Consider the following 20,844-nt stretch of genomic DNA (forward strand, 5'->3'; position numbering starts at 1 on the left):
TCTTAACAGGTTTCCTTTACTCTCTGATGACGTGTGGCGCTCATTTTATGATTTAGAACAGTAAATGTATTACATATTTCTTTAAAGGTCCATTTAGTAGTTATTTCTGGAGCTTTCAACCATTTTCTCATGGTCCTCCTTAACAGGAGGATTTCGCTCATCACATGACCTCACAATATGGTCAGTAATTCCAGTCACAACTATAAAAACAACTCCACCTACTTTCCAGGGTCAAACACTGAATTCTGACACTCATCTGTATTTTTCATTTCTTCTAAACTTAAACACAATGTCAAATCAAAACAGTGAATGCACGACTAATAGAGACAACATAAAACATACACATGCAAATTGCAAACATTGAGGCTTTGTTGTATCCAGGTTTCATTACTGAGTTATTTACTCCAGAACTGTTAAATTTAAGTTTTTAGTTCACTGTTGGACCGCACTTTCCCTTTAACATTTTGTCTAGACTTATTTAGACTTATACTTACTAATCTGGTGTTAACAGCAGTTTTTACAGTAGTTTTACACTAATTAAATGTTTAAATAAATTCAGAAATGCCCCCAAAACTTATTCTTAAAAATTTTAAATAACTCACCTGTAACCAGGGGTGACTGAGGGTTTTGTCAACACTGTATCTCTTCCTCATCTTCACTTGCAGCAGGTTGTTAATCAGATCAATCGCTGAAAGAAAGAAAGAAAAAGAAAGAAAGAAAAAGGAGGAAGTGATGAGCGAGGAAATGCTGAGGTAAGGCGAGGGTCGAGCGTCCATCAGAGGGAGGGATGAAGACGTGGAGGAGGAGGAGGAAGAGGAGGATGTAGGGTCGGGCCCCCTCCTGTGGCGAGGGGCCAGCCGGGGCTAATGAGCAAAGCTAACATGATGTTAACATTTCTTCAGGGGTCAGCGGTCTGAACAGCTCTGGGACCCCGAGGCCCCTCAGGTCTGCAGGGGCCTCCATCGCTTGGCATTATGCACATGAATGGAGCAGCACATGAATACCCCCTGAAATCTGTCTGTCGCTCTCTCTTTCCAAGAACCGCCCGCACTCTCGCTGCTCCTCACATATTTCTCCCCTCCCTCAGTCCTCTTTGTCAGAGAGTCACATGACCGACTTTAATATGCACTTTTTTTTTTTTAAACCAGGGCTGAAGGATGGCGACGTCGGTCTATCCAACATACGCTCAGAGCACGATTATCTTCAGCACTCAGCCAGATTTTCCCATGGTCAGGAACTTTTATCACTTGCCATTTTTGGGTGAATGATCCCTTTAATGTAGTACATGTCAAGCTTGCTCTGTCACTTTTACTACTTTCATTTCTCTGCCTTTTATTAGATCATACATTTCTAATAATTTATCTTTTGTAATTCTCTTTCCCACACTGTAAATTGCTTAAGGTTGCATGTTCTGTCATGAAAGGTGCTACATAAAGAAAGGTTATTAATAATATTAATAATCAAGAGTTAATAGCAGAGCTGTAAGTGCAAAGAAAAAGTTTAAATCAAAAAGTCAAACTGTGTATTTGAAGAATCGTGACACCCTTGATACGATCTGTGTTTGTGCTCCTGAACACATCAAAACAGTCACAGGCAGTTATTGTCATCTAACTATTTTTAACTGATTTCAAATTAAACTGTTTCATTCTTCATGTTTTTGTGATGAACACTACACAATATTTTTGAATCTGTTTATAAAATCAATCATGGTGTTTGACGTCATAAAAGAGGAGTTTCAAAAGTGCCCTAACTTTAACTTCTTTATTCAAGTGTCTCTATTAAAAAAAACAGAAACACTCGCCTCGTGTTTGCACGTGGGCGGAGGGAAAAATGAGTTCTATAACAGAAGCCCTTTAACGTGTCTTCTTTTAAAGTGATCTTTGGAAATGCAGATTTGTTGACGCACTGAGAGTTTATTCTCTGACATTTAATCCTCCTGCGGCTGACAGAAACGACTTTTACAACACTTATTTTGAAGCGCAGCTGAAGTCGCCGTGGCGGGATGAGGAGGTGGCAGAGGGAAGGTTAAGAGCGCTTTGGGGATCCGGCCGAGGAGCGAGTGAGTCAGGCTGATTTAAATCTGTCTCGTAGTCAACAGGACAATTCCAGCCAACACACAGGGCGGACGTTTTTAGAGACAATGACGACAACAACATGAGTCACGCGGCAGCAGCAGCAGCAGAGAGGAACGGCTCAGACTGACTTCAAGGAGGGATCAGACTGCAGCGGCAAAGAAATAATAACCTGAGCTGATGTTTGGGGACAGAAAATAACCACCGACAGGAAGGTGAGAGGAAGCGTTCGTCCTCAGGGCATTACAGTGGGCGTTCACACTGTTTATATTTGTTGGTACACGAAGGTGGATGCATCCTGATCTGAGGATGATGTTTTACTTACCTTCCTGTGAAACTTTCTTCCAGGGGTGAGGAGGGTACATGAAGGCAGCGTTCTGGATCTGATCGTTGATGTCTTCATCTTCGTTGAAAGGGAACGTCCCACTGAGACTGAGAGCACACCAAAACAATGAGTTCTATATTAGTAGATTACAGATTTGACAGATTTAACCTGTAGTTCAGTAAATGCGGGTTTATACCAGCCTGGTTTAGTCTGGTTGAATCAGACCCTTGAGAGTTTACCCACTTGAGGACTTTTCACACTGCCTATCCTTAGCCCTGTGTAAGAGTTAACCCCGGGATAACTTAGCTCCTTTTCACATACACATTGTTAACCCCGGGTTAAACTAAGCACAGTGATTCACACTGCTCTTCCTCTAGCCCTGGGTTAAAGCCTCCGTACACCCACACAGGTGGTTGTCTTCTTCATCTACTCTTTTAGCCCCGTTTGACACTGGCAGCTTTTAGCCCTGGGGTTTAGTCGTTTTTCTGGAGATAACCCCGCAAACTCAGAGCTAACCCTGCTCCAGAGCACGGCCAACTAGCCCCTTGGCTAAAGTTTGGGTTAGCCCACTTTGGAACATGCCAGGATTGTGCCATTTTGAAAGCTCTATTAGCCCTAGGCTAACAGCTAATTTAGCCTGTGGCTAACTGCTCTCTCAACCTGGGGGCTAAATGCAGTGTGAAAAACCCTTTGGAGAGTAACCCATCCAGCATCGTGCCCCTGCCACACAACCACTCTAATGTGACTGGTGATCAATACAAATTACAAGGTAAAACCGTATCACTGTTCTGGCATTAGTATCCCAAATCCTACTGGTGATTTACTGCAACTGTCTCAATAGTTACCTTTATTAAACTTAATTAAAGGATACAATCATAAGTGTTCATCAGCTCCTGTAAGGAATAGGGCGGTTTGTAAGTGTCGCTGCTTACAAGTAAAGGAGAGTGAGCTGCAGACGGCTCATATCAGAGCAGAAACTTGTGTCAGTGTTGCAGTAAATGTACAGTTCAGTTTACAGTGCATCAGTTAATACACACCGCAGCTTCTCAACACCAAGAAAAATCTCATGCCGTTGTACCTTCACAACATCAGCTCGGTGCGGTCAGATCCCTCTCAGAGGATTTGTAATCCAGCCTCGAATTGCAGCATCTTTTTTGGAAACGTGGTAAAATAAATCCATAATGATAAATACAGCCCCCAAATGTATTCTTTAGTTCTTAATCCATTTTGCAGTCTTGAAAACAGTTGAGGTTGTGTTCCCTACTTGTGTGTGACAGTGGCGATCCTTAGGTGTATTAATAGATCGATGCGCTGTGTTTGCAGCATCTGACCGATCACAATGTGGACCAGACTACTGACAGCACACCACCATGTTTGACAAGTAAAAAGCAGCTGCCACATGCAGGAAAAAAAATCATCCATCAGGTGACCCTCCTACCTGACGTATATGATGACTCCCACCGACCACATGTCCAGAGAGCGGTTGTAGCCTTTGTTCCTCAGGACCTCGGGAGCGAGATACGCCGGCGTGCCGACTACCGAACGCCTGAACGATTTCTCACCGATGATCCGGGCGAAACCAAAGTCACACAGCTTCACCTGAAACGACAGGACAGACGCGTGTTCGACTAAACCCTTCGTGCTTCTGGGAAATGACTTATTATTCAGATATTTTATTTGTGATGATTTAAAATGAAGTAATGTCTACTGGAGATCTCACGTCACTGAGTTTTTTGAAAATCAGCTTTGACCAGTTACAACCAAAGAGTTTATTTTTATTGAGATCATTTTTAGAGGTCAGAAGATGTAAAGTTAGCATTAAATCTGTAGAAAATAAGCAAACAAAAATGTATGAAAGAATAAACATATTTTTGTGCCACATTTGTATATTTCTTTCTTGTGAGCACATGATTAATACACCAGTGAATTGTCTTGTCCACGTGTTATCGTCTCGCCCATTTAGGCTGAAGTAAGTCTCGATGTTGGGAGGGCGACGCACAATAATGCAAAATAAAAAGAATCAATAATTCCCCTCAAATGCATTAAAACTAAAGTAACAAGCCTGTTTTGAAAAGGTAAGTAGTAAAAAGTACAGATATTTGTGTTAAAATGTCAGGAGTAAAAGTACTTCAGATTTGGAGGTTAAAACTGGGCGTTCATGATGATGAGTCCGATCGTCAACATTTAAGGGTCAGTTCTCGTGGCTGGATGTTAATTTGTCTCTACAGTAAAAACAGAATCCTGGACACGAAAAGCTTGCTGCTCCTGTTCGTCTTTCCATACAGCACACAGTAAATAATTTAAAATGAGCGTGATATTTGATATTTTTTGCTCCATTCCAACCACAGCAGGGGGGGGGGGGAGGTCAAGGGAACGTCTTAATTAATCTGAATCATAAATTTTAATTCGATCCTCCTGTTGGCTCTGCAGCAGCGTCTCTGTTTGGATGGAGACGCAGGAGGGAGGATGAGTGTGATGAAGCTGCTGACAGTGAAGAGCTGTTGGCTGCTATCTGTGCTGGATGATTCACACGCGCTCAGGAGAAAGATGGAAGTGATCAGAGATACGTTGGCTCGCCTCACAGTCGTGTTGTGATGAATCAGTTCTCTTCAGCATCGACTCTGACCTGCTGCTCGCTTCTATTTTGGGTTTTACTGATATCGAGGCCGTCGCTCCTCATTCAGGTGCAGATTCAAACGAAGGTGGACCGACCCGGTTTTGAGTCTGTGTTGGTCAGACCTTCAGAGAGGCAGCATTGTTTTTGTTTTTCAGATTTGTTCTCTTGATTGACACGTATCATCGCCTGTACCTGGACTTCTCTTACTTTGTGATAGACTGTCTTCTGTAGCTGTCACACTGTCAGCTGTCAATCAAATGGCTCCGAAGCTAACTGCTGCTAAATTCCAAATGTCGTTTTTATGATTTTACTTGTACACCTGTTCAATAAACAAGATACAACATCAGCTTTAGAGTTGTTGGGAGCTGTTTTTCTTCTCTGATGCTTCCAGTCTTTGTGCTAAGTTATTCTACACGTGTCCTGGATGTGCCTCTGTCCTGGACTGAAAAAGATAAGCCTGATTCCTCTTATCTGACAGCAAACGACAAATTTTTATATTCCCCTTGATTGCATGTTGACTGTAAAGCTAACATGTCAGCTAAACATGTATCGTAAAGTTACTTAAATCTAGAGGTGGGAAGTAAGTATTTCAGGTATCTGTGCTGAAATGTGATTGTTATTTTGATTATTGGTTATTTTTATTTTACATGATAGTGTGCTGCCTTCCCAACATCGAGAAGAAAAAGACCAAAAAGACATAACAAGATGAAAATCAGCATAACAAGACATAACAGGATGAAAACAAGACAACGTGATGAAGACAACGTGACGAAGACAACGTGATGAAGACAACGTGATGAAGACAACGTGACGAAGACAATGCAACAGGATGTAAAGGATCCAACAAAACACTCCAAAACAAAAACAACTTGACGAAAACGACGTGATGAAAATGACTTGATGAAAACGATGTAACAAGATGTGAAAGACGTAACTAGACAAAAATGACGTGATGAAAATGATGTAACAAAAAATATGTGACGAAAATGATGTGAAAAGAGAAAGAAAAGAGTATTTTGCTGAATAGTGGAATAGCCTTTGGATGCTGTTCAGCTAGCAAGCTGATGTGCCCAGTGGACAATGGTAGCTCTGCAGCTAAAAAATGTTATTAGCATTGCTGATGTTTTGCGGGTCAGAAATCCATTTAAAAAGCTTTATGAAGCTGGTACACCAAAATTAACATCAGCTTGCTAGCTAATTCAGTTAACCCTTCCACATTGTGATAATGGCATTTTTTTGGATTATCCCTCTCTTTTAATGCTAGGCTAGCAGTTTCTTCCTACTTACAGTCCTAATGCTAAGCTAGGCTAAACACACCTAAACCAATCTCTGTACTGGACACCAGAGGTGACACTTCTATCCATCTTCAAATATGGAAAGCAACGGAAATGATTTTCATATGTTCATTAAAGTGTTTTCATTAGCTGACATATTATATCTTAACTAGCTTTAAAGCATTTTAATGTAGTAATTCCAGACTAGCTCTTTAAGACATTAGCATTTTGTTTGTTTCCTGATATTAGCAGGAGTAGCAGCCTCTGCAGAGGATCCACAGTAAGTGAAGTGTGTGAGGAATCCTGAGCCCAACAGCCGGCCTGATGCATCATTAGAGCTAACAGTTAGTCTGTCTGACACAAACAGCTATTTCTGGAGAGGAGACTGAAAATCACTGCAGAGCTGCTAATAGTTACACTGACAGCTAATGGACCGTCTGTGTCTGTTTTTGTCTTGTTTGTCTCTGTCAGCTTTTGTTTGATGGATATATGGTTGGAAACATTTCTGCATTTCTGCACTGACTTTAATAACTTTTGCTGACGTTTTGTCAGGATGCATCCGGAGTTTAGGCCAAATAGTTTCCTTTTTTTTCTGTTCACTCCCACCTGTCCTGCAGTAACCTCTCCGTCCCCTCCATTCCCCATCACCTGACATCCCCTGCCCACCTGTTCTCACTTCCCCATCAGCCCTGTAACAGACACAACATCGTCTGTTGGGCAGCACTGAGTTTCATCTGCAATCCCTGCCTGGTATTGACCTTGAGTAAACTTTTTATTTTACCAGCCTGCTCACCTGAGTCGTGCTTTTGGGTTCAAACCTGAAATAACTGAGCCTTTCCATGATCCCTCTGTCTTCTTTACCTGCTTACATACTTTCAAATCCACCCCATCCATCACAAAATCTCAAAAATGTCCAGTTTGAGCCTGATATTCCTGAATTAATTTGTCAAAACATAAAAAAAAAATCTAGTTAATTGATTTATAACTGAAAGTGTTAAGTGTTAAATATGAGGCAGGTTCATAATACACTGTGAAATAATAATTGTAATAATAATAATAAAATAAAATAGTAAAATGCACACCAAGTCAACATGTTTTTTGCATGAATTCAAAAAATACTACTACTACACACACACAATTGTGCACTCTGATGCTTTTTAACTAAAAACTACTTGAAAACTTCCCTTATTCATGATCCTCTTGGAACATGAAAATAAATAAAAGAAACACACGTTAAAAAGAATCAAAAGAGGCAAACACACACACACACACACAAACACTCGGTACCTGTGGAAAAGAGTCTGCAGAAGCCAGCAGGACGTTTTCAGGTTTAAGATCACAGTGGACGATGTTCTTGAAGTGGAGGTGACGCAAAGCCACCAGAATCTGACGGTGAAAAACACACAACGAACATTTAATAACAGGACAGGAAAATAACTCTTCAAGAGGAAAGGTCACATCAGAATCATATTCAACAGGTTTCATCCACTGTGTGAGGACATTTAGATTGTTTCTGTTCAAATCATTTCTGACTGTTATCCCTGAATGATCTACAAGGGAGTGGTGTGAGTCTGTGGAGGCGAGAACATTTTTGTCAGACTTCTAGTACTGTAGTTCATAAACATGAGCCCCTCCTTCTTCTTCTTCTTCTGGTGTTTTTGTCAGTTATCAAACAGCTTCAGGTGCATCACCACCTCCTGCTGGACTGGAGGAGGACCAACTCTGATTCACATGAAGCTGAGGAAACAAAGATGGAGACACAGTGTGTGTGTATGTGTGTGTGTGTGTGTGTGTGTGTGTGTCACCTGTGTGACCAGGAACTTGGTGATCCTCTCAGGCAGCCGTCCCTTCTCGCTGGACAGGATCATCTCCAGCATGTCTCCGTGGAGCTTCTCCATGACGACGAACACTCTCTCCGGTGTCTCAAACATGCAGTCCAGGTTGACCACGCCCGGGTGGTGCAAACTCTACAGGGAGGAGGAGGAGGAGGAGACGAAGTCATCTTCATCTAAAGATCTGCCAGCTGCTGCTGCATAAAGCCTCATGAGGGTCGAGATCAGGATTTAAAATGCTATTTATTCTGTCTGTGATTATTCCACTTCAAATACGCAAAATATGAACAAAAATACATAAAAAAAGGAATTAATTATTAAATAAATACAGTTAAATGCATCTAAAATATTATGTACACATTCATGAACTGACATTTCTGTTGAAATTTTCTTCTGTATTAGTTTACCTTTCTATTAACTTTTTATTTACTTTCTCATTTAATTTTCCATTTGATCTATTTTTCTATGTATTTATTTTCCCTTTGCCTTTTTATATATCTTTATCATTTGTTTAATGGAACAGAAATGCAGTTTGCTCAGTTAGCCAACAGTCCTCTTAGAAGACTAAATAAATACATCTAAAAATGAATAAATAAAACATTAAATAGGATAGTAAACAAAGGGAAATTAATACAAACATAAATAAATACAGGAGCAGATTAAAACAGAAATATCAATTTATATCACATTTTACAAATTAATTAAAGCCTACATTTATTTTGACTTTCAATTTTAGTGCATTTCATGGCATATTAATTTAGTTTATTGAGTAATTTATTCATTTCTTTCTTTAGTTTTGTTTTCATTTCAGCCCTTCATATCCATAAGATTAATTGTAATATAAATTGAATAAGGAGTAAATTGCGGTTCCCAATGGAATAATAAAAATATAAGTCAAGTAAAAAACGTGAGAAAAAAATGAAAAGTAATATTGCACATGCACGATATTGAATACAATATAAAAGTATGTGAAAAGTGCAATATTTGCATAAAATGAAAATACTCCAGTAAAGTAAATTCCCTAAAAATTGACAGAAAAAAACTGAGCAAATTTATTAAGGCATTTCTTTGCACCACTGCAGCCTGCAGATGAAGAGGAACATTTTTTTAAATAAAGTCATTTTCTCATTTTAAAAATGGCAGCATCTTCAGTACAGATTTGGATTCTGTAACGTGTAACATGTCTGTGAAAACAACTGATATTAAAGTGAACTGCAACCTGAAGAAATGAAATGAAACTGTCATATTAATATAATATTCCCAGCAGAAGAGAGCGGAGCTGAAGTGTAGTGAACAGTGTTTTATGTGCAGGTGTGTGTTGCAGCAGCAGCGTCTGCAGGTTGAGCAGCGCTGGAATATTACAGGATGTCACACCCCTACGGTGTTGCCACGGTAATTAAGTCGTTCACGACAGGAAGTCTCACTCACTGCCAACAGGCTCCTGAGCAGCACCGCTGTGTGTGAGTGTGTGTGTGAGTGTGTGTGAGTGTGTGTACCTGCAGGATGGCCACCTCGTTGCGCAGCTGACTCTCCTGTTTGGTTGGGAAACGGAGTTTGTCGATGATCTTGATGGCGACGTCTCGGCCGGACTTCCTGTGTTTACCTGCATGTAATCACACAAACGTCAACATCATACACACACTCAGCTGTTTCCAATGGTCAAATGTAACTGCGTACATTTACTCAAGTTCCGTACTTTGGGACAAATTCAGGGTATTTGTACATTTCTTAGAAAAGTATTTCAATCTTATGCAACCATACTGCTATTCCACTACAACTCAGAGGCAAGTACTGCAGCTTTTAGTCCACTACATGTACTTGACAGCTTAAGTTACTAGTTACTTTTCAGATAACAGTATTTCATACCCTTCCTGGCCTGTGACAAGCGTGTGATTTTTTGTGAAGTAAACTATAATTTGAGAAAAAAGTAAACTACAATATATTGAAACTTCATTCTCAAAATATTAGTTTCCTATCCAGATATTTGGGGAAAGTATTTTTCTTTATTTTCTAAATATTACTTTCACTTCCAGTTACAAGCCTCAGATGTTTTTTAATCTCACCTGTGCAGATTTTTATGTTATTATTTTATCTTAATATATGCACAAAGAAAAGAACATAATACTTCCAGTTTATTGTCAAAAAGTCTCCTGTGCCCTGAAGTGATCAAACACATTAGTTATTGCAGCTTTAAAGTGTTCTGTCTGGTGAATAACTGAATGATGCTACTTGTAGACATAGTTTTCATTAGTGTTTAACGATGGTGTGTGTCTGTCTTCACTTGGTGCAGGTGTGTTTTACCTCCATAAACAATGCCGAACTGTCCCGAGCCAAGAACCTCATCTGGAAAGATCTGATACACAGAGTTGATATCCTGAAAAACAGAAGAACAGTTCTGAGTTCACATGAATCATTTGATATGATTCAAGAAAAGAGTCAAGTAGAGGCTCTGAACTAAAGGAAATCACTAAGATCGCCTGTGGAGACACTGAACCTGCTGCTGAAGGATCCAGGAGAGTTGAGCACCTGCTCCAGGGCCAGCGAGGTCAAATCCCCCTGAGCCCTACGAGGTCCAGTCTTGAGTGTGTTTTTATGACGCCTTCCAGCCACCAGCCTCGGTCTTTCTGACAGACGATGGATGGCAGTGATACAAGAAGCCCGGGCAACAATGGAGATGAACATGAAGTCCATGTCTCAGGTTTTAAAACTTCTCTGAAAATGTGCAGATGCACCTAAAGCCAGAAGACTGCCAGCCCAATTTTTTTTTTTTTTTTGCATGTCCAGATGGATTTTAGAATGTCTGGACCAATGACGGTAAATAAAGATGGACATTTCCACTTCCTCCAACTGTACAAAAATTAAGCCAAAATATCAGGGATACGAGCGCTGCCATCTTTTTTTTTTTTTTTTGCGCCGGTGACGTCATTTGGAGTGAGAGTCTGTGCAGTAGTGACCAGTGTTGGAGCTGCGGTATCGAGGTCCCGCCCACACAGACAGCTGACTCAATGGTGAGCCGAGCTCAGCTGTCAATCACAGCATAAAGCCCTGCTTTTATATCATCAAACAACAAACTAAAATCAAACTGAGGAGAAACAACATAAGTGTGATCAGAACTACCTAAAATGACAGAAACCATCTTTGGGAAGATTTTTTTTTTTTTGACGAGTACTTTGATGTTTTAGTTTAACCCATGTGCTAACTATTAACACTGGGAGGCAGGATTTATGACTTATACTGCAGCCAGCCACCAGGGGGCGACTGAGATTCACTTTTGGGGAGCTGTTATCCTGTCTTCTTTTTAAAAAAGACATATCTTTGGATGGGGGGTTACACCTTTGATTTGTAGGACAACTGAAGAAATGACAGGAAAGAGTGAGAAAGAGTGGAGGAAATACATGCAGCAAAGGACTGCAGGTGGAAGTCGAACTCACGGCCGCTGCAGAGGACTCACAGCCTCTTCAATTGTTCCCAGAAACACAAATTTCATCTGTCTCAGGTCTTAAAACCACACTGGAAATATGCAGATTTGCCTAAAGCTTTAAGACCTTGTTCAGACTGTTAGCCCACATCTGTTGTTTGGCATCTCCAGACTGTATTCGTATCAATCGGATCCATGTTTGGAGGTGGTTTGAAATGTGATTTTGATCAGACCATTCATGCAAGAGTCCAGACAATCTGGCCTCTTGCATGAATGTTTTCTGATGTCTTGTGTTCAATCTTCAATTGAATGCACCTGACAGGAAATTTGCAATTAGCGAATGGAAACAATTGGAGAATTTTGTGAAGCTCACGTGTCCATGGTGTCTGTGAGGTGACTTTCGTGCATATTAGCTTACAAGTAGTCATGGGCACTCTAACATTTTGACTGACAGTATTGATGAATGCCACAAAATTTTTAAAAGTTTGCACGCAAAAATAATTTAAGATCAAATCTGTGCATATGAACAATTCATGCATGAGGCCCATTGCCTGCAGTCATTTCTGTAAGGGACTTGATTTGTATACATGTATCGTAATACTCTTCCTCAGTTCTGGTGCACAGCTTGACATCAGTGCTGATTAGACCAATCACAACTGAGATATCACTGTTTAATGTTACAGTGCCAGACCAGAATCAGTCAACTCTGTGAAGTGGGTGGATTCAATGGTCTGGACTGTGGCAACCAGAGCAGCTGCAAACTGTGGACAAAACATTGTTAAAGGCCAAGTTTGACATGGATTTTGGTGCTCTCAAAGACAGTGTCAGTGGCGTTGCTGGTTGTTTAAAGTTTCTAAAGTTATTAGCTTTTGATAGTCGTAAGCTAAGCTTGTTGTCACTATGGAAACACATCAACAGCTGCAGGAGTGGTGACTGTTTATTGTGTGTTTAATCAATGTCAAAAGGCTTATGTTCATGATTCTGGGCAAGTGCATATTTTACTTGGAAATAATTGCGAGTAACGGGTCGGTTCTGGTTCTATTTTCTCTGGTTTAAAACTGGATCCATGCAGGACAGACTTTGAAATAAATTGTCTGCTGTCACAAACTATGGGGGAAAACATATGTAGAGGTAAAGCTGGAAGGAACCAACCGGAACAAGACAATCTATCAAGAGATATAGGACGTAGTGTACATGGTTACTGACATCTATATCATTACCACATTATGATGCAGGTGGGTTGGTGATATCTGGACACACAAATCTGATCCGATCACTTTAAAATAATTGTGACAGTCTGTTTTAAAGATCTGATTTACCTGCAGTCTGAACAAAGCCTTAAAAGTCTTGGTTGAAAATGAAAACCTCAGGTCTCAAGCTGTTCAGTTCCCTGTGATGGAAAAGTGAAGCGGAGGAAGGTGAGGCTGGTTGACAGAAAGTGGGTTCAACAAAAAAGTGAACTGCGTCAATTCATCACCTGGTGGAGGACTTTTCAGAGCGGGGTTTTGTACAAGGGAGCCTACTGTGCGCCTCCCTGAGTGTAACTACATGGCGTCAGTGATCTGCCACAGCTTTGACACCAAAACTGCTAAATATTTTCTCCTTGTCTGCAATCACGTCTCCCTTTTCTCCCCTGTTAGCTGACAGCCTAATATCACACCTCAAGCAAAGAGGACAGAAATACAATATTATAAACCTCCTCCCCCTTCCCCGAGCTCGCTGCCTAATTACCATCCGTCACCATGGAAACCGTTTGGCTGAGTGAGTAATCACAGTAATCTCCATTTGAGGTGCTTGAAGACGTGCTCACCTTGGAGACGGCGAGGTGAGCACGTCTGCATGGAGCTGGGACTCGATGTTCTCTGCGGTTACATTTGCATGAATAGAGTTTGCAGACATCTGAGCTTTATGTAAATCTTTATGATGTAAATGTACAGAGTGTTTGATGCACGTTGACCTCAAACTCTGTCACATCTCCTGCAAGTCTTCAAATGCAAATCAATCAAAAGTGAGAGAAAGCAGGAGGAGCTGTGCACAGAGGATGTAGACGTTTATCATGATCATAAACTCATGACAGAAAGTTAACAGGGTAGTTTGGGTTTTCTGATGTGGGAATGTATGAGGTACTATACAGCCATTACTCCATAGTCAGTGTATCACCTACAGTAGATGGTGGTTGACATGCCCCCAGTTTGGAGAAGCAGCCGGTGTAGGAAGCTAAGCAATGTGCTGCTGTTGTCAGGGTCAGCAGAAAAACGACACCTAAAAATATCCATATAAGTTAACTATATGCTAAATTTATAATATTTTCATCATTTTACCTTGCTTTCAGACAGCTTTTTTCATAAAAAATCAACAGTAGAGCTCACAGCTATGCTTAATAGTGAAAGTAAGAACATTTCCACACAGTGTGAAGAAAACTGAAGGGATTGGGACTAAACAGCTGTGTAGCCTTAAGAAAACCACTTATCAGTGAAGATAATCAGAAAAAAAGGTTTCAGTTTGTTAGTGAACATAAAGATTGGACTGTGGATCAATGGAAAAAGGTCATGTGGTCTGATGAGTCCAGATTTACCCTGTTCCAGAGTGATGGGGGCATCAGGGTAAGAAGAGAGGCAGATGAAGTGATGCTCCCATCATGCTTAGCGTCTACAGTACCAGCCTGTGGAGGCAGTGTTATGATCTGGGGTTGCTTCAGTTGCTCAGGTCGAGGTTCAGCATCGTTATGATGTCAGCTCACTACCTGAATATACTGAATGATCAGGTTTTTACATCAATGGATTTTTTTCTTCCCTGATGACACGGACATATTCCAAGATGATAATGTCAGGATTCATCAGGCTCAAACTGTGAAAGAGGTTCAGGGAGCAGGAGACATAATGGACTGTCCACCACAGAGTCCAGACCTGAACCCCACTGAGAATCTTTGGGATGAGCTGGAGGAGATTTTACACAGCGGTCCGACTCTCCATCATCAATACAAGATCTGAGTGAAAAATTAATGCAACTCTGGACAGAAATAAATGGTGTGACATTAAATAAGCTGATAGAAATGAAGCTATGGTGAATATGTACCATCGACTGTAATAAACTGACTATGGAGAAGAACCTCATACAACCACTCCTCAAAAACCTCCTTTTAAGTACATTTCGCCTAAAATACTTACATATTTTTAGTTTTGTACTTTCATAACATCTTTGACTTTTACTTTAAGTATTTTTGCACTGTGGTATCAGTACTTTAACTTATTTAAATGATGTAAATACTTCTTACAGCACTGAACAACAGTGAAACATATCACTGGCTATTTTTAGTTAGATATGTGGTAAATCCTCATGCTGGGGAGAGATGACAGATGGCAGACATAGTTATATACCTGCATATACACCACTACACCTCTGTGTGTGTGTGTGTGTGCGTGTGTGTGTGTGCGCGCGCGCGTGTGTGTTTTCTCACCACGTTCTCTTGGATCTGGCAGTTGGAGACAGAAATACTGATAGAAATTTCCTCTGTTGACGAAACACAAAAATGATGAGTTAAAACAGTCAGAATGAATCATCGTTAAAGAAACACACATAATCAAAGATATTAAGAATTAAGCTTTTAACTCCAAATGACACATAATATTTTAGAATAAAAAATGTGCAAACTAATTAAATGTCACCCTTAAAAACGGTTTTGGATAATAAATATGCTCCCAGTAGCTTCTGTTAAGTATATTAACCTGTGTATTTACTCTGTCTGAGCGGCATATTTACTGTGTGTATTAATAATAAGTGTTATAAATCTGCAGCCTGCAGCCTTCTGTCAGTGGAGACACTGTATTATTTTAGTGTTTTATCCCCTCAGGTGGACACACAGTCAGTCAGAAGGCACTGAGACCACAGTGAAGTGTTAGTCATGATCAGTTTGACGTCAGTGAAGGTCTGAAATATCTCTGATGGGTTTTGTGTGGGCGTCGATGGCCCTGAGGGGATCTGAGAGTCTGCAGGAGAATTCAGCGGCAACGTGAACATTATTAATACCTGAGCTTGGAAAATTTGTCCCTTTCACAGGCAATATGATGACATTTACATTTGTCCAGTTTCATTCCTGACAGAGTCTCAAGTGCGATGAAAGTGAAGCCTGCGTTTGACAGGGCAGTCTTTGCCTTCTCGACATCCACTTCTCATTTCATTTCCTCGTTCCTCTGACAGTATCATCCAGCATGTCCTCACTCCCAACACGTCAAATACGACGGCTTGCTCAGTGTCCCCATGCTGTGCCGCTGTAGGTACCCTCTACTGTCGTTTCTAGTATTTATATTTCTGTTGAAGTCAGGTGACGTGTTATAAAGAGGATGGATGAGTCAAAAAAATGCTTTCATCCAGGGGTTCATGTCCAGTGGTCAACATTTTCATTTCATGTCTTATAAATACATTGTGTACATAACTTATACCTAAGTTATATATGTATTTTATGTAATGTATATAAGTTACATAATTTATGTCCACTTATGTAACTAACATACTTATTTTAACCCAAACCATGATCTTCTCCTAAACCTAAAGTAGGTTTTGTGCTTTTATTTTGAAAGTGTACCCAATCATTGCAGATTTATTCTTGCTACCACGGAGCCCTGCACGTGTAAAGTTGGCGTTACAGCAGTCATTCAAACACTGGGTCGGGACCCACAGGTGGGTCACAGCATATTTTATTTGGGTCCCCAAATAAATAAAACACTTTAAAGGAAATTCTGGCAATTTTAAGATTAACATATGCAATATAAAGCATTTATTTATTTATTTATTTTAGGAAATATATGCACCAAAATTTATTAATGAGGCTTATTTGGGACTTGGAGGAGACACTGGGTAGAGAGGGGTCATAGTTTGAATCTTACAGAAAAACTTCAGCAGGCACAGCAGTTTTCAAAATAAAAGAACCTGTGCAGACTCACGATCGAACTACGTAGCACGCTTATCCATGGTAGAAGCACAAAGAGCAACAAAAGAGGACCAAATCAACAAAGTCTGAGCAAGTAAACAAAACCAAGCAGGCAAAACGCTCCCCTGGTGAATTTATTCTGAAATGCAGATGTGTGGAGGATGGATTAAAACCGTGGGGCTAACATGCTGTGACTGGTGGAATTAACCAGTTAAGACAACTGAGCAAGCTGCTGTATTTGATGAGTTGGGAGAAAGAACATGTTGTTTCATGAAACATATATTGTGTATCATGTTATTCCACCTCTCCATGGTTTTGATGGCTGAAAGTGTCAGAGTCTTGTGCATTATTTAACACACATATCACCAAATCTCAGCCTGACTTTTTTGGTATGCTTGAAAACTTTGGGATCTTCACATGAACTTTTACCAACTTAGGCTGATACTGTAATTTTCTTGAGATACCTTGTCTCTGTGGGTTTTGTAAATGTCTTTGCAGAGATGATTGTGACTGCACAGACTGCAAGATAATGTTGGTTGATTCAGCTCATGTTGTGAGGCTCAAAACAGGAAAGAACAAACAAATGTTCTGCCCAAAATAGTAAAGTCTAAAAAGATACAGCCACACGAACATGCCTACAATTCAAATGTAATTTTCAAGACAATTAAGGAGGCTCACGTCATCAGGATCAACAGCTTTATAGAGCTGAGTGTTGTCTGCATAGGGATCCAATGGTGTGAATTAAACCTTGTGGGACTCAACAGAAATGTTTGTTCCTACTTGGGACCAATAAAGCAGGTCAAGTCAATTTGGGTAAACTGTCTTTATCTTCCAAAGACAGGATGAAACCTTTTACAATCTAAATATGAAAACAAAACCTAAATGATCATACAAAGAACCAGATTTAAAGGCAAACACCACTGATAATACGTGTACAGATTTAAAACTGCATTGATGCATTTCCATCGCAGGAACTATCCTCAGGGACTGGGAACCTTTAGAAGAATTTGGGGGGTTAATATTTCCCAAAAGGAAGTTTGGGGTTGGGTTGCAGTGCTGAAGATTTCTCTGTGGTCGAATACTCACAGCATTTGATTTCAGACACCATTTTTAAAAATCTGCAGCTGCGAAACTATTTTTTTTATTGTGCCTCAGCATATCAGCATGAAGTTACAGAAGAACACATATGACTGACCAACGCTGCACGCAAACATGATGTGAAAAAAACACTTTTTTCATGCATCAGCAGACTAATTTGCCAAATCTTTGCAAGTCTTTTGACAGCAACAGACACTCAGACAACAACAGGTTGAAGGAACCTTTTACTTTCTTGAAAATTAAGGCATAAGACACTTTATTTCTCTTTGTATGCGAAGTTATGTTTGGTGGTAGTTCCTGGGACTAAAAGGTCCAGGTGCTTTGGGTGGAAACGTGGCTTATGTGACCTATGATAGTGTCTTACTGTGTCCACTGTGGTGAGAGCTGTGGGAGATTCCTGTAGAGACGGCCGGCATCAGAGCGTGCTGGATCGCCATCTCCCACATCCGAGCCACATCCTGTCCCACCCCGCTGACCTGAAACCAGCCAGTAAAACCAGTGATTAACTTGATGTGATTAATAAAGAGGGCCAAACTTTTCTTCATATTGCACATGTCACAGTTATGATCCAGTGTAGCTTTAAAACAAGTCCAGCTCAGTGCTTGCAGGTGGAGTTAAGCCGGACTCTCTGGAGGCGGAGACGGAGAAGAGGATGCTGTGAAGCTGCTTAACATCCTGACCTGATCTAACTGCCTATAAACAGATCATCATATTATTCACCAGAATGCTGCTGCCAGTCACAGATGATTCAGCTCTCTGCAGGTTCTCTCCGACGTAGTAAACCAGTGACGCCGTGGCGATCTCGAAGCAGTGAGGGTTGGCTCCGTCAGGAAGCAGAGAGAAAGTCTGAGCCGGTTCCAGAGATAAGATCTCTGACAGAGGGATCTCCTGCAGAGACAAGCAGGATGGAGGATGAAGGAAAAAATATCAGTACTCTCTCAGGGAAGGTTGAGAACTAGACAAAAATCTGTTCCTGGTGCAGTTAACACATTTGTCTTCCCATCGAGGGGGTACGTAGATGTGAAACTAATGATGTGCCTCAGACAGATCCCTTCAAACAAAGACAGGCAATATAGTGTGTTATCTTTTAACTTTTTTCTTTTTTTTTCCACTTTTAGACTGCCAAAGACAAACTGTATCAGTCACTGGTGCTACAAAAAGGACATGATCCCTAACCAGCTTCACATCTCAACTTTGCTTCAACTTGGTTTGCCCTCATCCTCAAAACCTTTTCTTGAGAAATGTCAAAATACTAACAAAGAAATGAATAAACTCTAAGACTCTGCATTAATATTGTAATTCATCTAAACTAGAGCAAACTGTTTGCTTTAACTCTAGTCTTTATTTTGCATCATTTCATACTGCTGAGTTAGCATTATAACCGGTTTGCAACCATTATTAATATTAACTACAGTGACCCATCAATTCACACCAAGAGCAAGTATGAAGGCGGCAGTGGGGAGGAAAAACTTCTTTTTTAACAGACAGACAACTCGAGCAGAACCAGACCAGTTGGAGTTGGGAGAGAACGTGCCCGTTATCCTGAAAACTAAAGAACTTTTAATATTTTCTTGTAGCCTGGGAACGAGACGAATGTGTGAGCTCAAGTTTTCATTTTCAAAGCTTCAGGTTCCCAAACTCAGATCAAACTATTAAACTAGGCAGTGCTGATCATATATGAAGTCGACATTCTGTAAGTACATTGCAAATTTCTCACCTAAAATATTTTAAGAGACATATTTTAGTGGACTGTTTAGCTGTAATATGAGAAAGAGTGCAGATTGAGCACAGTTACATCAGACATTTTGTTGCTTTGATTGGTTGTAGATCTATCCAACTGTGTCCAGAGGAATTTTAGTCTGGTTAATAACACCCTTTGGAAACTGAAAATGACCCGAGAGGTTCCAGACCGATTCATAGTGAAAATTAGTCTGACGATGTCTCGTCATAGTTCCAGTCGTAGTCAAGTGATGTTCGGTTGGTTAAAATAAGAAAGACACATCAGTTTAGTTATGTATGTAGGTTTGCATCAATGGTAATTTGGTTTTTGTTTCACAAATAGCTTTTTGCCCAATGGGATATTTTTCTGACTATCGGGGTTTCGGAATAATGAGCCATCGGAACAATGGCATGGCACCATAAAACCTGCCAGTGACAGTTGTATTTTCAGCTGACAAAATCTACAGCCATTGGCTGGAAATTAGACACAGCTTTTGTCTACTTCTGTCCAGAATCAAGGACCCATTGTTTCAAAAGTTAGAAGGAATTTTTACATTATCATTGAACAGAAAGATTAACAGGTGTAACAACAGTAAGTCAGTTGCTAATAAATGTGTCAGAAACTCCTCCGCACCAACAAAGAAGACAATGTATAAAAAGAGTGAAAAGTCAAAGCACTCTGGGATTGTCCTTTGACTTTTTTTCAAAGGAAATGGAGATGGAGCTAGTCTTACCTTGTAATATTTACTTCCTGTGTCGTTCTGAAACAGTGTGATGCATTTACTGTCCAGCCGCCAGTAATGTCTCTTCCTCTGAAACATAAGAGAAGAAGAGGGGGAAGAAGGGAGTGAGTTGCTTGTATTTTGGGGTCTTGTTCATGAGTGACAGTAAGATGGAGCATGAGATCGACAGGCGGATTGGTCCGCTGAGCCAGACAGTCCTGGTAAAGAGGGAGCTGAGCCGGAAGGCGTTGCTCTTGATTTACCAGTTGCTCTACGTTCCAGCCTTCACTTATGGTCATGAGCTTTGGGTAGTGACATGAACAATGAGATCACAGATACAATCAGCCGCAAAAAAGTATGTGTATGAATTTATTTGAAGGAACATGCAACATGTACCTTCATCATCTGTCTGTAAATGTCTCAGCAGCACTGATGCTCTGGTAAGTCTACCACTGCTAATTCACCTTCTTACAGTTGATTTTGGTGGTGTCTCTTCAATTGACTCTTCACTTCACAAACTGTCCAACCATAGATTAACAACCCTCACTAGGGAGTCACAGGCCTGTCAAGTTTTGCATGTCTCTCCGTGTTGAAGTGGTGTGCAGAAGGATCTGAGATGAGTGATACCTGTGTCTTTTTGTTGTCTCTCAAAAATGTGAAACACAAGAGCACACATGTGGGGAATGGATTGAACTTTGTCTTTATCTGCTGAAATGTAAGCTGCAAATATTAGCATGTCCACCTAACTAATGCTAGCTCGTCTCTCTGGCTAGCTGTCTTAGGTTTGAGATTTGTTAGCTTAGCTTTTGTCTTGGCTCTCTTCCTGGGGTGGTCACAACC

General features: G+C 40.5%; 1 protein-coding gene across 1 annotated transcript in view; it reads right to left on the reverse strand.

The window, feature by feature from the left end:
• The window catches only part of prkd1 (protein kinase D1), a 56,696-nt gene that overhangs the window by 1,248 nt on the left and 34,604 nt on the right, over positions 1 to 20,844 (reverse strand). Inside the window, exons 10-20 of the mRNA XM_084742170.1 lie at positions 20,017 to 20,094; positions 18,284 to 18,451; positions 17,928 to 18,039; positions 14,996 to 15,048; positions 10,422 to 10,494; positions 9,617 to 9,723; positions 8,094 to 8,255; positions 7,576 to 7,674; positions 3,836 to 3,996; positions 2,398 to 2,504; positions 603 to 688 (exon numbers count right to left, since the gene is read on the reverse strand). Coding sequence (XP_084598296.1) covers positions 603 to 688; positions 2,398 to 2,504; positions 3,836 to 3,996; positions 7,576 to 7,674; positions 8,094 to 8,255; positions 9,617 to 9,723; positions 10,422 to 10,494; positions 14,996 to 15,048; positions 17,928 to 18,039; positions 18,284 to 18,451; positions 20,017 to 20,094 — 1,206 coding nt within the window. The remainder of the gene's footprint in view (positions 1 to 602; positions 689 to 2,397; positions 2,505 to 3,835; positions 3,997 to 7,575; positions 7,675 to 8,093; positions 8,256 to 9,616; positions 9,724 to 10,421; positions 10,495 to 14,995; positions 15,049 to 17,927; positions 18,040 to 18,283; positions 18,452 to 20,016; positions 20,095 to 20,844) is intronic.

The sequence above is a fragment of the Lutjanus erythropterus genome, chromosome 18 (genome assembly GCF_056507025.1).
Source record: "Lutjanus erythropterus isolate fLutEry1 chromosome 18, fLutEry1.hap2, whole genome shotgun sequence".
In the NCBI taxonomy this organism is placed as follows: domain Eukaryota; kingdom Metazoa; phylum Chordata; class Actinopteri; order Lutjaniformes; family Lutjanidae; genus Lutjanus; species Lutjanus erythropterus.